Genomic DNA, 17,596 nt, shown 5'->3' on the forward strand with positions numbered 1-17,596 from the left:
TATTTACATGTTGGATTGATAAATCCAATTTTATTTTCCTTTTCTCTTTAAATTATACAAGTAGTTGGTCTACATTGTATCTTTACTGTCAAGGAAATCTTTTCCCCTTATATTTGGCAGTTAATCTATACAAAATTTGTTATTATCTGTCAGATAAAGATGAATAGAATTTGTTCTTCACCGTGAATTCTGTACTGCTAAGATCTACATAATAGAGATTTTGTTTTTACTAGCAGTGAGTCATTGTTTTTATTGGATAAAGAAGTTACTGATATTTCCAAAATGATTTTTTTTGTGGGTCAACTGTAGGTTTTATAATCCTTAGTAAAAATGTCAAGTTCTGAAGAATTCTTTGGTAAGAAACTAGTTGTACTGAGACATATTTTAATTTAATGTTATAGCAGTCAAAATCAGTTATTGCACATGAATTTGTAAACGCTCAGTAATGGAAAATATATTTTATCTTTCTTAGTTTTGAACTTGCACAGCCAGTGGCCCACTGTGACTTGAGTATAGCCAGTTCTGTAGCTGTTTTAAAAGGTATTTTACCTTAAATTAACATTAACAGAGAGCTTCCTTACAACACAATTTCTACCTCATTTCTATTATAACCACATAGCAATATTCTGATATTATGCAAGCAGATTTTAAATTGCCACTGGGAATGGGAGAGAATTAATTTAGCTTGATGTCCTTGAAATCTTTCATTATACATGAATTGATTTATGTATAGTAACCCAAAATTTTGACAGGTTGGGGGTTATCATAAATAACTAAATAATTTTTCAATAATAATTCTGCAAACAGTATGGAGCCTCAAACTATCTAATAGAAAATAATAATAATAAAACGTGCACCACATAAATCAGATAAGCCACATTTATACCATATTTCCAGATTACAAATGGATTTTTTTAAAAATAAAAAAGAGAGAGAGAACAGCAGACAAAATGGATATCCTCACTAATTTTAAAGACTATGGCAAATACTGTATATAATCTTTTTCAAAATGAAAAAATTATATGAAAACAAAAGACCCATGAATCATTAATAAAAGACAGCTTAATAATACATTTATGAATACCTTCAACTGGGATTCACATCAAGTATTTGATTTATTAGATATATTGCTAGATCTAAATACTCCTGTAAAATCTTATATATTAATAGCCATGTGTCTGTTAGTCTGCCTGCTTACTGTTTCCTCCTAAACTGCTTTCCAAGTACTAGGAAGAGACATGAAAAATTAAAAGGGAAAGAATACTTTTTTGTTTGTTTGTTTGTTTCAAAAATCTTTGCCTTTTTGCCAGATGGAAATTAACAGCAAGATTTTTTTTGTTCCTAGGAAGTACAAAGGCAAAGGAAAGTTTAAAATGTCTTGGTGGCATCACCCTTCAATCATTTCCATCCCTTTCATCACTGCTTGCATAACTATATTACACCACAATATCAATTTGAGACAAGGGAAAAATGGATATTCAGAACTGCTCTATAATAGTGTAGATTTGATGGAAGACTTTAAAATGAGCTAACATCAGAAAAACAAATGAGATTCACATGAAGAAATATCAGGCAGATTAGCAAAAAACAAACATGAATGAGCAAAAGACCAGTCTAGCACTAAGAGTAGTAAACATTGCAAGGATGTCAGAAAGAGAAACCAGGGGAAAATGCTCACTTTGCAAGAGCTTTCTTTTCAAAGTTTAAATTTCCATTATAATGGAGGGCCCAGATTGTTGGGGGCAGTATACTGACTCTGTAAACTGCTTAGAGAAGTCTCTAAAGCACTGTGAAGTGCTATATAAGTTTAAGTGTTGTTGTTGTTATATAACTTTAATAAGGTACTGAAGCATTCTCCTGTGCAATGCTTTAATAGTTCCCTCTGGATTGTGTGATTGCCAATTAAGAATCTAGAATTATGCAATTGCCAATATTCTATTACAATGCTTACTCACCTCTTCCATGATCTATGGAGGGGCGGTTTTGTAGCACGTGACTCATTTTTGAACTTGATTATTTATTGTAGTACCTTGACACCACATTTGGTTCCATGTTTCTCAGCTGATGGAAGGATTCCATCAGTTGCTCTGCTGATGGAAGGACAAGATGTCTTTTTGCATAATTTATTTCCAATAATTTATGGGCAGTGAAGAGCTACCAAAATTTTTACTACCACACTGTGGGCGGGGCTTATGCAGGACACCCTGCATTTTCTTTCAACATCTTTCAGTACAAATTGGGCGCTCTGGGGTGGAGCTCCATTTTCACTACCCCACTACACCACCACCCCGGCCCAGGCAGCAGCCCGGCCCTGCTTATGGGTTTCAAAGAATTAAAAATGGGTTTAACTAGATAGAATGAAAGCAATAAAGTAAACTGGTACAGAGGAAACAAATTCCAGAGAAAGAAAAAATAAGGAAAAAAAACCAAGGCAAGAGAGTAAAACTAGTTTGATTGGAAAGTGTAATCTGGAATGTATCTATAATAAACAATATATTTGTTGGAAATCCATGATCTATAATTTATCCAAATCTACTGGGATAGAAGAAGAGTGTCGTTAAACTAAATATTTTATATATTTTCAATTCAAATGGAACATTTGACAAAATAGCAAGAGCATGACCATTGGCGAGATATGTGGTCTGAAATCCCAAATTCTTTCTGCTTTATGATAAATGGAAAATGAAATGATAATGCAAGATGAAACAGAATTGTAGGTACCTTACAAATAGACTGATAAAGCAGAAAAGGAATTAAAGAAAGGAAGCAAGAAACTAAGGAAACTAAGAGAAAAATATTTTCAGTTAGGATTGTTCCTAATTTGTCCACTTATGTTTTCATGGCTATGACCCAAATCTTCTGTTTCAGAATCTTTGTAATTTTATAAATTCTAAAAGAAAATTTGAGTTTTGAATAGGAAAAGGAGCATTTATTCCACACTCAAATTGTGAAAGAAATTATAATTCGTCACTGGGATTTCCCCCCATATAACCTTTCCTTCCTTCATTCTAAATATTTAACTTTTATTTTGTAGTGCTCAGATTTAACAGACATCTTCATCTGTTTTTTTTTAAAATGTTTGTATTGGTTATCTTATTGAAAATTTTGCATCATGCCCTTTTGTAAGAGTTCAAGGTAAATAACAATAATGTTTGCTATGACATAATTGTTTAGAACTGATATGAAAATACCTTCCATAAACAGCAGGAAGCAACCATAAATGTAAAAAGTACAAATTCAGTAATAGAATAGAATTATTTATTCTTTATTGATCAAGTGTGATTGGACAGACAAGGAATTTGTCTTTGGTGCATATTCTCTCAGTTAATAAGAGAATATATTTATCTAGGAATATACCAATTGATAATATTGGAGAAAATATTACAAAATATTACTAAAAACAATAGAGCCCAAAAACATAGTTCTGATATTGACATTAAATAGCCATAATACGTCAGTGATGATGGTTTTTTAAAATCAACTCGAGATGGATAACTCACATATCAAGGAAAGACACCTAGCATCAGTGACATAGGCCCGGATAATACTGTATCAAGGCATCCGAGACCGCCTCCTGCCGCACGAATCCCAGCGACCGATTAGGTCCCACAGAGTGGGCCTTCTCCGGGTCCCGTCAACTAAACAATGTCGGTTGGCGGGCCTCAGGGGAAGAGCCTTCTCTGTGGCGGCACCGGCCCTCTGGAACCAACTCCCCCCGGAGATTAGAACTGCCCCTACTCTTCCTGCCTTCCGTAAACTCCTTAAAACCCACCTTTGCCGTCAGGCATGGGGGAATTGAAACATCTCCCCCTGGGCACGTTTAATTTATGCATGGTATGTCTGTGTGTGTGTCTGTTAGCATATGGGGTTTTTAAATATTTAAATATTTTAAATTTGTCTGATTGCTTATGATTTGTTTCTACATGTTGTGAGCCGCCCCGAGTCTTCGGAGAGGGGCGGCATACAAATCTAAGTAATAAATAAATAAAATAAATACTGCAGTGTCCTTTTTTCTTTAGTAGCCTGGAAATTGCCTCCAGCCTATAATGAAGTAGTGCTAATGTTGCACCTTCCCCTGTGTGAAAACAACTGAACGAGACATTGGTTGCTTTCCAAAAGTCAGTTCACCATAGATGACAGTATCAGATCCTAGATTTAGCCACAAAACAGGCTTTTAATCTAGTCTTACAAACAGGATCGAAAGAATTATAACCTCAAATGCTTAAATCCCAATTTAGTGACGAGAGTATTATTATATTATGAATATAACATAATCATTATTGTATGTGGGCAATTAACCATTACAGTCTAACAATTCACAGTCTAATACTGGTGGAAACTGAATACTTTAGGTCCTTACCAAGCAGTAGTGGGTTTCACTTACCTTCACTACCGGTTCAGAATTGTGAATGTGCGCTTGCTTCTCTTGTGAGTGGTGCTTCTACTTATATGCAGATCATCTGTGATGACATCCAGGCGGGTGGGTGGAGCTGCTACCAGTTCACCCAAACCAGTGCAAATTGGTACCGCTGTAACCAAACGCCTAAGAATTAATAAGGAAGCATCTAAGAAAATAGACACTATTTTCCAAGAAGAGTGGTTTTTCTAAAATTAGGTGTTCAGGTCCAATAAACTCAATATTTTCAGATATTATTTTCACTGATAAAACCACCAGAAACAACAAAATGCACAAGTCAAGAATGTGTTGCTGTTTGATATAATTTTATTAAAGTTTTTTTTCTTTTAAAAGTCTGTTTATTTCTCAAAAAGATAAATACAATTGCCTGCCAGTGCAGTCAACAATGGAACATGAAAAAATAGATACTTTTTAAATTTATGCCTTACCTTTTTTATTTATATAATATACATTGATAAGAAATTCTGTTTATTGACATGATGCTAGTGATAATAACTTTATTTTTCATTTTGTGTTTTATGATGGGGCTTCTTGTGTAGGACCAGCAAATATATACTTAAGTATTGTATTACGACTTGTAAATTGTAATCTGAGCAAAGGGGAATAATTCTTTTTGGTGTGTGTATGTGTTTACTTACTATATAGAATTGTTGATAACTATAGCAATCTTTGAAGTATTGCAGTATATCTAGGAATATACCAATTAATCATATTGGAGAAAAAAACTTTACCTTATGAAATTGTAAATGCTCCTATTCTGCCATCTGCTGGCAATAGGGGTGGCAATCTTCATTTAGATTTTTCACATTAAGGCACCAATGTAAAACATTAAACAAGATATTGCTGCCCTATTTTAAAACATACTCTCTTACTAGGAATGTGATCAAGTACATATAGATGATGTATCGTCAGATGACAATGGACAAGACTTAAGGTAAGATGTGCCTTGAAAAAAAACTGAAGCAAATTTAAATGTATGTATTTTTAGGAAGAAATAGTATTCACTTTTGCATATTTTGGGTGTTTGCAGTACCTACAGTTTTGCAACTGATGGCTTCCATGCAGCTGCAAGTAGTGCAAACCTTTGTCTGCCAACAGGTGTAAGAGGAGGAGTTGACTGGATGAGGAAGCTGGCATTCCGTTACAGAAGAGTCAAAGAATTATATAATACTTATAAAAACAATGTAGGAGGTAAGAGGAATTTTTTCAATATGATATTAACATCAATTTTGTAGCCTTCTGAAAATAATTATTTATAATGTAAAATATAAATAATAATAATACATAATACATAATAGTACAAAATAATCATTGGTGGTTTGGAAATTTTGTGAAGTGGATGCAGAAAAAGGAGAAACAATTACAGCCTCTCCTTAACAAGTTGTATAATACTACTTGCAACACTTGGTCACCACGTTACAAAAAAGATGTTGAGACTTCGGGGGGGGAAAAGTGCAGAGAAGAGCATCTAGGATGATTAAAGGCCTGAACACTAAAACATATGAAGAATGGTTGCAGGAACTAGGTATGGCTACTCTAAAGAAAAGAAGGAAGAGAGGTGGCATGATAGCAGTATTCCAGTAGTTGAAGAGCTGCCCCAAAGAAGAAGGGATCAACTTATTTTCCTAAGCACCAGAAAGCAAGACAAGAAACACTGGATGGAAATTAATCAAGAAGGGAAGCAAGCTGGAATTAAGAAGAAACTTCCTAAAGATAATAATTTACCAGTGGAACAGCTTACCTTCAGAAGCTGTGGGTGCTTTTTCAAGAGGCAACTGGACTTTCTTGTTTTTCTTCGAAGACTTTTTTTCTCATCCAAGAAGCTTTTTCAGCTCTGACTGGATGGTGGGAAATGAAAGAATTTACTGTATATTCCTTGCAGACAGATGGTCACTTGCATTCTTTTAGAGAGTCGTTGAGGCCTCTTGGAGTAGTGCCTGCATTTTTTTCATTGGAGGTTTTTAAAGCAAACTGCACAGCCACTTGTCTCATTGTATAGAGTCTCCCTACTTGAGCAGGAGGTTGAACTAGAAGTTTCCCAAGATACCTTCCACTTCTATTCTGATTGAAGTTTGGAGCTAAAATTGCAGGTTTCTTCAGCTCCCTTGCATTTGTTAAATTAGATGACAAATTGTCATTTTAGCTTTTTATCCCAAATTAAAACAGTCTTTGAAGAGAATCTTCCTAAACTAATTGATCCGATATAGTTTTCTCATTAATGTTGTAGCTTTGTATATTCTGGATTGTCATTGCAGATGTATCATATTTAGTGACTGCTTTGTACAGTGACTATTTGCAGTTAAGTCAAGGAAGAAAAGGTAGCTTTATGACTAATCCTTGTATGTATGACCCTCACAGGTCTGTAAAGCAAAAGAAAGCTGAACTAAGATCATAAACACAGTCACAGCTTCATTTGGTAACAATTTTATTTGAGTTGCCAGACCCAATTGTGGTTGCTAGATGAGGACTACCCGAATTACTAATGTAGATTAACATTCAAAAACATTCTTGTTCTCATGCACTCCAATGTAAAATAATATTTTAGATGTACTTATATGTTATGCATATTACAACCCAGCCAGGGTTCAAGACTATGCACAGATCCCAACCTAAGGGGTTGTGAAGGACAAAAATCCGAATTTCGGATTTTAAGCAATTACATTTGGCAATTACATTTGACATATTTTAAATCAAAGCTGTAGCTATGCATAAGCATTGTATTGGACAACAGACACAACTCGTTTTCTGATTTAAAAATAAGTAAGGTGCTTTTTATCTCTGCTGTTGCCTGGGAATGGGAGAAAAGTGAGCAGAGAGTAAGCAATTAGAAGGATGTATAAAAGGAAGAATGTGCAGTAGTGTCAGGAAATAGGGAAGAGAGACAAAATACTTATGTTTAGGCAGAAAAGGGATGTTAGAGGAGAAGAAAGGGAGAGAGAACCTTTAGAATATACATAGTTTTAGAAAATCTCTTTAACCAGTGGACAATCCATGTTCAGCAAATCCAAAACCCTTTATGTTTTGGGGTGTTTCAGATTCAAATGATATTATTGGATAAATAGGGCAAGGTGACCTACCATCTCCTCAGCTTCCCCAGCATAGCATACCTTACCAGCCCATCTTAACTCCTCAACTTCTAGTGCTTTCCTTTTCTTTCTCATCTCAGTCACCATCACTGATGGTGACAACTGGCCTTTCTTTGTTTTTCTTGAAGACATCTATCTTCTCATCCAAAAAGCTTCTTCAGTTCTTAAAGTTATTTTTGTTGCAATGTAGATATATTTTATGACTATAAGCCACAAAGTACTTGGGTGACCAATGAGTGAGTGAACAAGCGAACGAACCAACAACTTTTGGACTGCTTTTGGAACAAAAAATTTTTTATTGTGTATTATTAAGAAACTTTGTTGTGAGCCACTCCAAGTCCATGGAGAGGGGCGGCATACAAATCTAATAAATTAAATTAAATTAAATTAAATGTAGTATTATGCAAATTTTACTGCAAGACAAATTTCTTGTATGTCCAATCACACGTCACCAATAAAGCTATGTTAGGAATTGCAATCCTGAGTGATATTTAATTGCAATCCTGAGTGATATTTCATTGTAGTACCATATAAGGTAAAAGTTGAAATGTATTACCATATAAAGTAATGTAGAATGTAAAGCATGCTCATGCTGAGTCATTTGGGTGTGAACTTCAATGTGATTGGGCCAGAGCATTATTATATGCAGATCAAATTCACCATTCCTTTGTTGGTCTTGGTAGTCATTGGTGGTTGTTTACAGTGAATGGTGGCTTGCTAGAGCAGTTTGAGCATGAGTTAGATATTGAGTAGAACTGAGATAGTGATACAAAGAAAGCTGGATAGGTTTTGTATCTACTTGTAGCCTGGATTGGTTGAATATCTACTTGAAAGTAAGCTGAATATTGCTGATGTAAAGTTTCTGTAAATAGAAGTCTGAAGATATTTTTCACTGGAGAGTAAACTACTGTTTTATACAAACGTATCTTCATTCATTTATCTGGTTCATTAAATTGCCACATTATATTCTGATATCTGTATCTAGTCCTCCTGCGTTACTCTGCTTATATATCCGGAGAAGCTATTCTATTCTGCTCTGCTCTCTTTTATATTCACAAGCAAGTGGACAGAAATATTTTTGTAGAAAAATACGTTATTGGTCTAAATTAACATGGGACTATAATTCCTGTTAAACAGAATGCATTTTAAAGAATTTTTTCCTTTATGAATCAGGACTTCTTGGCCCTGCAAAAAGAGATGCATGGCTACAGTTAAGAGCAGAGATTGAAGCTCTCACTGACTCCTGGCTGACCAATGCACTTAAATCATTATCAATTATTAGCACAAGGTGAGCACAAAATTATTATTTTTTAAAATATATATATTGCAGAAGCAAAACAATATTAAAGGCAAGAGCAGACAACAAGATATTTGTAAGCATTCAATTTGTTCTGCAAACCCATTAGGCTTCATGCATTTTTAGACTTGGCATTTTTTGTTTCTGTTTTAATTGAAAATAAATGGATGGTAAAATGCTAGAAGTATAAATGCAATCATTATTATTCATCTTCATTATTACTGCAGTAATAATGAAGTAGTAATTAATGGCTGATCTGTAGCTGATTTGTTTTATCATTATGCAGATGTATACTCTGTTTTTCTCTATAGGAGTAACTGTGTAAATGTCTTGGTAACAACAACTCAACTTGTACCGGCGCTAGCAAAAGTGCTTCTGTATAGTCTAGGAGGTGTTTTTCCTATTGAAAATATTTACAGTGCAACTAAAATAGGTATGTATCTCAATTCTTCAATTTATATAGTTTGCTGATAGTGTCCAATGTCTTATAATCTACTAATGGCATTTTTGTTCAGTTAAAAATGTCTTCACTTGTAAGAATTGTATGTAAAAGCTAGTTAGATAACTAGAGTGAGATTCCTAGTTACATACACAGGCACACACATATACATGCACACACACACACTTTTGGGTGTATCAACCCCACTATTATCATTAGTAAGGCTATTCAAGCATTTGAAAGAGATTTTGGTACTTTACAAACATGTATTCTCATTAAAATAAGCACAAAAAGTGACTGTATGCTTGAATGGTTTTCAAAGCAAACGTATAAATATACAGCTGCTTTGATGATTTAAAGAAATATGTTTTGTTCATACACCTGCATATTGTGGTATACCTTTTTAAAAAATGCTTTGCATGCTTCATTGACTCACAACATCTTTATTCAGAAACAGTTGACCTTCTCCCAGGTTGGAAAATGTATTGAACTTCAAAATGTGGAACTTTGAAAATAAAAAGATTTTCTCCCAGATTAAGGGAGAATAGAAAACCTGGCTTTTTATGTCCAGAGAAATGGGGGGGGGGGGGGGATATTAGCTTTTCTGAGTTTCCACTGAATTGTGGCAGAAAATTAAAAGGCACCAATATTATGAAGGGCTTGTCTAGTGTATCTGGGGGTTTTGTGTGTATAATGCCTTTTTAGAGATCACTGTGATATTTCTTTTTGGAGAGCTCAAATAAACAGTGCATTATTTTTCAGGAAAAGAAAGCTGTTTTGAGCGTATAGTGTCCAGGTTTGGCACTAACATAACTTATGTTGTGATTGGAGATGGCCGAGATGAAGAGCATGCAGCTAACCAGGTAACTTCTCTCTGAACACTTATCTCATTTATCTTCCAGGAAAAGAAAGTTGCTTTGAACGAATAATGCAAAGGTTTGGCAGAAAAGTAGTATATGTTGTAATTGGGGATGGTGTAGAAGAAGAACAGGCAGCAAAAAAGGTAACTTGTTTCATGAAATGTTGGTGTGTTCTCTAGATATTTATGCAAGCTTATTTTGTTTGCATTTCTGTTAGTATGGCACATTGTCAACTTATTTCAAATGCCAAGATCATAAGATATAAGACATAATCAAACCATTTGGATTCAAGCACAGGCTTAATGAGGATGGGCAAGATATGGAAATTAAATAAAATATATGCTGATTACAGATCTTTAAAAAAAAAACTAACTAAGCAAATTAAACAAATTGCATGGATTTGCAAGGCCCAGAAAAATGTATTTTGTGTCATATAATTGAAAAAGCACTGATCTGAAAGGGGAATACTATGCCAAGGGCTACTTATTTCATGGTGTAAAGTATAAATATATTTTAAGAAATTGATTAAAATTTGAATTGATTTCATTCTCAAGACAGGAACAGCTGTATCTAATCCCCATTTATATTTAGAGAGCTGTGATTTCTATTAAATTGAACATTAAATCTTTGAACACTTTGTGTTTAGTGTAAAATAGTTATATAGAATATTGCAGATACTTGATTATTAAAGTAATTTATGATCATATAAGTGCCCAGTAAACATTGTCCTTAAAGAAATCTAGCAGGAAATCTACTGTACTTCAACAGATTTCATGATTCAGAATATAAGCAAAGTGGGGAAAACATACATTCAGATATACTGCATCTAGACCATGGGTGTCCAACCTTTTGGCTTGCCTGAGCCACACTGAATGAAGAGGACGTGTCTTGGACCAGATATAAAATATATAATATACCGTAGTTAATATACATCAATATCATAATAAGGTTAAAGATTTATGCTTTTGTTGAGCCCCATTATTAGCTGTCCGGGGCTGAGGGTTATATATACATGATCTAGAGCAATCTTAGAGTTGGAGAACATAAAGGAGATTTTATATATAAATAAAATAGACATGGTTTCCTGGTTTTCTTTTAGCAACTTTAGTTGCAGTGCTGGTTCCAAATGGTTGCCTTATAAGATGCAATACAGTGTTGAGAATGTCTGGTAGCCTATTGAGGAAATTGGGTGGTTGATTATTTTATAGTTGGCATGCTTCCTTCTAGCTTTACCTACCATGTGTGCATGAATATTTGTAGATTTTTTTTTAAAAAAAGAAGGCAAATTCTTCAAATAGATCTGCAGTGAGTAAAAATAAAGTTATTAAACTTTATTAATAGACCTGCTCACAAACTTTTGCGATGCTTTTATTTGCAGAAAGGGTATATTCCTCATAAGAGATTGCTTTTCTAAATTAAATGGAATCAGACTGATAATGGTAATCATAATAGAAGTTTTGAATATTAAATAATATAGTCTAAGTGACTATGTTGCTTTCAAAGAAAGTTTCATACATAACAGCAATTTAATTCCATATACAATCAATAAGGTGTGGGGGTGTATCTCCCATATAGACAGAAGTATAGGTTCAATTTGGGGGTATATTTTGGGCAATCACTGCTCAGAGAGAAATATGCTGTATTGTAAAGGTTAAACTGAAAGCAAACACTAAAATTAAATATATGGTACGTTCATTTGCCTGCTTATTCTCTAGCCTTGTACTTTCTGAAGAAATCATAAGACATGATAGTTGTAAATTAAAACTAAGCACAATGATCCAGTAAAAATCATTAATATTTTATTCATCTTGGATTTCCCTTATATTATACAAAATATAGGTTGTTGATGGTGATGATTATTTATTTATTTATTTATTTTATTAATTGAATTTATATGCAACCCCTCTCCAAGGACTCAGGACGACTTGCAACCTATTAAAAAAAACCAATGTAAACATCTTAATCCAATTAATTTAAACTAATCTAAAAACCCAATAGCATTAAAAATCAAGAAGAGTCAGAATACAGTATTACAAAATTTGGGATAGCGTCTACACTTGGCTGAATATAAGAAATACTCAATGAATTTAAAGATTACAAAGTATTTTATTTTGAAATTGTATATAACAGAGATATGAATTATATGTTACTTTTCCTTTGATAAGATCTAATCAACAAAAGTTTTTTACTAAAGATTTCAATCAAGAGCGGAGCGATTAGAGCTCCTCCTTCTTTGTTCTATGTTTTGTGGGGGGGGGTTTAATGTATGTCTTGTTTTGTTTTTGAAAATAATAAAATTTTAATAATAAAACAAACATACATTACATTTTGTCAGCCAGGGGGCTAGAGTCTAATGGCTTGTTTGCTAATAATTACTTCTTTGAAAAATAAACAATATTATTCCTAACATCTTTATTTATTTATTTATTTATTCGATTTTTATGCCCCCCTTCTCCTTAGACTTGGCTTACAACATGTTAGCAATAGCACTTTTTAACAAAGCCAGCATATTGCCCCCACAATCCGTGTCCTCATTTTACCCACCTCGGAAGGATGGAGGGCTGATATGCTTGATAAATAAAGTTGGAGTAACAATTTGGTGTAGTAGTTAAAGTATCAAGCTAGAAACTTGCAGACTGAGTTCTAATCCCCCATTTTAAGCACAGAGCCCTCCTGAATGACTTTGGGCCAGTCATTTTCTCTCAGCCCTAGGAAGGAGGCAATGGCAAACCACTTCTGAAAAATTTTGTCATGCTAAGAAAACTGCAAGGACTGATCTAGATAATCTCAGAAACAGATACAATTGAACCAAAAAAAGGTTGAATTTATTAAGGTGCTTACGTAGCTTTTTGTATATTTTTTCAGATCTATTTGGACATTTGCTTTGGTTTTGTTTTCTTGTCTGTGTCGTACTAAGAAAAATAAGGATAATTATAATATAAAAAGAAAATATGTGATGTGTGTGATAGATATATTGTTCATTCTTCTTGCCTTCTCTCTCTCCCCCCATAACTAATACAGCATAACATGCCTTTCTGGAGAATATCTAGCCACTCCGACCTCCTGGCTCTACACCAAGCGCTGGAATTAGAGTATTTGTAACTCTTCCGTTTTTATACATATTTCAAAGTACACTGATTTATTTTATTTTTTTAAAACTTTGGATATGGTGCCTCTGGCTTTATACATATTATCGTCTTAAAAAGAAAGAGCAATATATGGATTCCATTGCAAAGAATTCAGATCACTGAATGGAGAGATGAGAATTCTCTATATGGTCTTATGTATTCAGCATTTTGATGATTAAAGAACTGGAAAAATGGTTGCTGGTACACACCAAATGAGCCCTAGCCAGAGTGAACAAGGTTTGCAATATACAAGGAAAAGGAGAAGAATGAATGCATTTTGTGAATGACAAGGATGGTATTCAACAACATTCCTCGCAATGGGATATATTCTCAGCACGGAGGTTTGAAACAAATTTTAGGCTACCTACCTTAACCCAGAGAATTGGGATGCACTTGGACTATACAATGGCAGTCCTGTCTCAATCCGTAATAGGTGTAAATTATGAATGAAAATAATTGACTGTGACATTAGCAACTGACTTTGGAAGTGGATGCGATTTATTATATTGTTTTGTTTTGTTTTTGGAGGTGTGTGGGAAGGGGGTATATAATAATTGTCTCTTTTATAAACTTGGCAGACAGAATGTGCATAATGATGTGTTGTGCCTTAAATGACAAGATCTTGTTTGTGTGTTACAGTGTAACATTGATTTAAAATTATGTAGATAAAAAGATAAATCTTTGTGATAATTTTTGACATGACCAAATTTCAAATTCAATTAATCAGTACTGCATAAAAGCAGTTTAAGTGTTTGTTGCAGTAAGAGAAAAAATATATAACTGAAAGTTAGCATTTTTATTTAGATTCTTAATAATTCCACTGATTGTATGCAAAAAAAAAATGTCAAAAGGTTGGAATATTTGGTATTCTGAGAAAATAGTTAACGATATTTGATAATTTTTCCTTAATTTTTGAGTTTTTAAAAAAATATACATATGGTAACTTGTGCTGCAATGACTTTAATTTATGATATATGTGTAAAAAAAACCTAGCAGGCTACTTTTACCCCTTGACCTGGTATTAAATTACAATGTAATATATTTAACATTCAGAGGTACATACAAACATGGCTGAATGTGGTCCAATGGAAGTTTAAGTAAAAGAAAACAGCTAAATCAGAAAGAGAGAGAAAGAAAGAAAGAAAGAAAGAAAGAAAGAAAGAAAGAAAGAAAGAAAGAAAGAAAGAAATTGTTATCTATTTGTGCAACAACAACAACAAAAGACCAGGGATGTCAAACTCAATTTCATTGAGGGTTGCATCAGGGCTGTGATGCAGGGGCCAGGCGGGGTGGACTGGGGGGCCAGGTGGGGCAGACTGGGTGGGCATTGGCCGACTGGATGAGCATGGTGGATGCTACTCCCCAAACTGCTGACATGTTTCCTCTTCGCATTGGGTAGACTGGGCTGAAGCTATGCTGGCCTCTATTTCGTCTACGCATTGGGTGGACCAGGACAGCCCCGCGAACCAGATCTGACTACATTGTGGGCCGAATCCAGTCTGCAGGCCTTGAATTTGACATCCTTGCAGTAGACAAACAAAAAGATCACTAGATGAACAATAATATTTCCTAACATTGTCAAGTAAAGAAAAATGTAATCTATAAATTGCCCATTATGTGGTCCAATAAAGAAGATCCTTTCATGGGATCAGTTAATGAGTTTCTACCAGCACTTAAATCCATCAAAATTGATTTTGTAGCCGTAGGTCAGCATGAATCTCGGTGGAATGTTCTGTTCCTCTCTGGATAGTTTTTACTATGCATATTAACTATGCTTACGTTTATTTGCAGCAATGGTTTTTCTAACATTGCACTATATTATGTGTTCATGGATGAACCAGAGTTGGTTTGATTCATACAACATCAAACAATTATTTGAATGTGTAGATTCTTCCCTGCATATTATTTTTATCTCATGTTTGCATAATACTAGTGTACAAGTCATTTGTTACAAAGGAGGTGGGCAGTGTGTGCTGTATCTTATGTGTGGCAACACCTCACCCACTTTAGAATCTCCTGTCTCCTCAAGAATTTAAACAAGCTGTGACTTTGATGTGGACAACAAGAGTACTTTTGTTCCTTCTAAAAACGTCTAACGCGAGATGGATAAGTGGTTGTAATTCCACTGTGTTTATTTTAATGCTCTGTTTCACAGGCTGTCCTTGACTTAAAACAATTCATTTAGTGTCCGTTCAAAGTTACAATGGCATGAAAAAAAAGTGACTTGTGGCTGTTTTTCATACTTGACTGTAGCAGCCTCCCGATGATCAAATTCAGATGCATGACAAATGACTCGTATTTATGATGGTTGCAGTATCCTGGGGGTCATATGAGCCCCTTTTGCAAACATCTGACAAGAAAAGTCAATGGGAAAGCCAGATTCACTTTATGACTGTGTTACTATCTTAACAATTGCAGTGATTCACTTAACAATTGTGGTAAGAAAGGCCATAAAATACAGCAACACTTACTTAACAAATGTCGCAGCAACAAAAATTGTGGGCTCTTGTGGTCTGTATCCCCTTTATTTTTAATGTCCATTTTGTGATATTTTCTTCTTAACTGCCTTGTACATCTTTCTTAGGGCCAGATTCTTGTCTAGTTGGATAGGATAGGATAGAATTCTTTACTGGCCAAGTGTGATTGGACACGCAAGGAATTTGTCTTTGGTGCATATCCTCTCAGTGTACATAAAAGAAAAAATTCATTTGTCAAGAATCATGAAGTACAACACTTAATGATTGTCATAGGAGTCAAATAAGCAATGAAGAAACAATCAATATTAATAAAAATCTTAAGGATAGTAGCAACAAGTTACAGTCATAAATGGGAGGAAATGGGTGATAGGAATGATGAGGGAAAAACTAGTAGTAATAGTAGTGCAGACTTAGTAAATAGTTTGACAATGTTGAGGGAATTATTTGTTTAGCAGAGTGATGGTGTTTGGGAAAAACCTGTTGTCTTGGTGTGCAGTGCTCTGTAGCGACATTTTGAGGATAGTTGAAACAATTTGTGTCCAGGATGCGAGGGGTCAGTCAATATTTTCACCGTCCTCTTTTTGACTCGTGCAGTATACAGATCCTCAGTGGAAGGCAGGTTGGCAGCAATTGTATTTTCTGCAGTTCTGATTATCCTCGGGAGTCTGTATCGGTCTTGTTAGGTTGCAGAACCAAACCAGGCAGTTACAGAGGTGCAGATGACAGACTCAACGATTCCTCTGTAGAACTGGATCAGCAGCTGCTTGGTTGCCATAAGTTGTTCGTTTCAATTTAATGATTCTGTGATTTTTCCAGTGACATATAATTGGTGGATAAGCCTTGTGGGAAGGGAGGAAAGGAATGAAACTGGGTAGTAATTAAGAACAGGATAGCAGCCTCTTGATGTAATTGATATCTGTTGCAGTTATGCTTTGCACAGGTGACTGAAGGGCAGTTACCAGTTGACAAAGAGAATGGGCTTCCCAATTAATTAGCTGTAATAGCAAATCAAACTAAAATACACGAGCATAGAGTTTAAAACATCTGAAACACCTCAAACATAGATAAGATTAATGAAGGAAGATAAAACGGAAGATTGGCCCTTTGTTGCCACATTTCTCTGTAACCATTTGTGTGATGGGACAGTGGATCTCTACAGTATACACGTAGTTCTTATTTACCAGTCACAACTAGGTCTGGTGGCAGCTCTGAATCTAAGCAGTTTGGTTGTAGAGTGAAACATCAGGTGATTGTGCCCAACTTAACAAATGGACTGCGGTCATTAACCAAGTCCCCACAACCATTACGTGCGACGACTGCGGCTTTTAGCTATCAGCCAGCTTCCCCATTGATTTGTTAAAAGCCAGCTGCGAAAGCCACAAATAGTGATCACATGATAGTTGCAAATGTGCACCTGTTGCCAAGTGCCCAAATTGCACTCTAGTAATGGTGGGAATGCTGCAACAGCCGCAAATATGAAGAACACGGCATAAATCTCTTCCCAGGCTGTCATAACATTGATTGGTCACTGCAAGGAGCTGGTAAGCTAGGTCTGCCTGTACCATTATTGGCCGAGTGAAAATCCTCACAAAATTCAGAGACTTAATAATGGAAAAACACAGGTGCCATTTTTACCTTACAGAAAACCAAATCCACTTGGGAATGAAATGTTCATTGTTTTAGAGGTAAAATTATTTGATGGGTACTAATGAGTACATAACATTTTTTTTGTTCTGATATGAATTGGTCTACAGCAGTGTTTCCCAACCTTGGCAACTTGAAGATATTTGGACTTCAACTCCCAGAATTCCCCAGGAAGCGAATGCTGGCTGGGGAATTCTGGGAGTTGAAGTCAAGATATCTTCAAGTTGCCAAGGTTGGGAAACACTGGT

General features: G+C 34.9%; 1 protein-coding gene across 7 annotated transcripts in view; it reads left to right on the forward strand.

The window, feature by feature from the left end:
• EYA4 (EYA transcriptional coactivator and phosphatase 4) overlaps nucleotides 1-14,182 on the forward strand; it is a 108,435-nt gene extending 94,253 nt beyond the window's left edge. For 4 of the 7 annotated variants that reach the window (XM_070733544.1, XM_070733545.1, XM_070733547.1 and 1 more), the window contains 6 exons: nucleotides 5,293-5,351; nucleotides 5,448-5,608; nucleotides 8,677-8,791; nucleotides 9,112-9,233; nucleotides 10,142-10,242; nucleotides 13,121-14,182. In XM_070733544.1, the coding sequence (XP_070589645.1) occupies nucleotides 5,293-5,351; nucleotides 5,448-5,608; nucleotides 8,677-8,791; nucleotides 9,112-9,233; nucleotides 10,142-10,242; nucleotides 13,121-13,201 (639 nt within the window). In that variant the 3' untranslated portion in view covers nucleotides 13,202-14,182. Of the gene's footprint in view, nucleotides 1-5,292; nucleotides 5,352-5,447; nucleotides 5,609-8,676; nucleotides 8,792-9,111; nucleotides 9,234-10,001; nucleotides 10,103-10,141; nucleotides 10,243-13,120 lie in introns of all 7 variants that reach the window. The other 3 variants (XM_070733548.1, XM_070733550.1, XM_070733551.1) reach the window with 2 other exon arrangements.
• Nucleotides 14,183-17,596: the final 3,414 nt, after the last annotated feature.

This window comes from Erythrolamprus reginae, chromosome 1, assembly GCF_031021105.1.
Source record: "Erythrolamprus reginae isolate rEryReg1 chromosome 1, rEryReg1.hap1, whole genome shotgun sequence".
Taxonomy (NCBI): domain Eukaryota; kingdom Metazoa; phylum Chordata; class Lepidosauria; order Squamata; family Dipsadidae; genus Erythrolamprus; species Erythrolamprus reginae.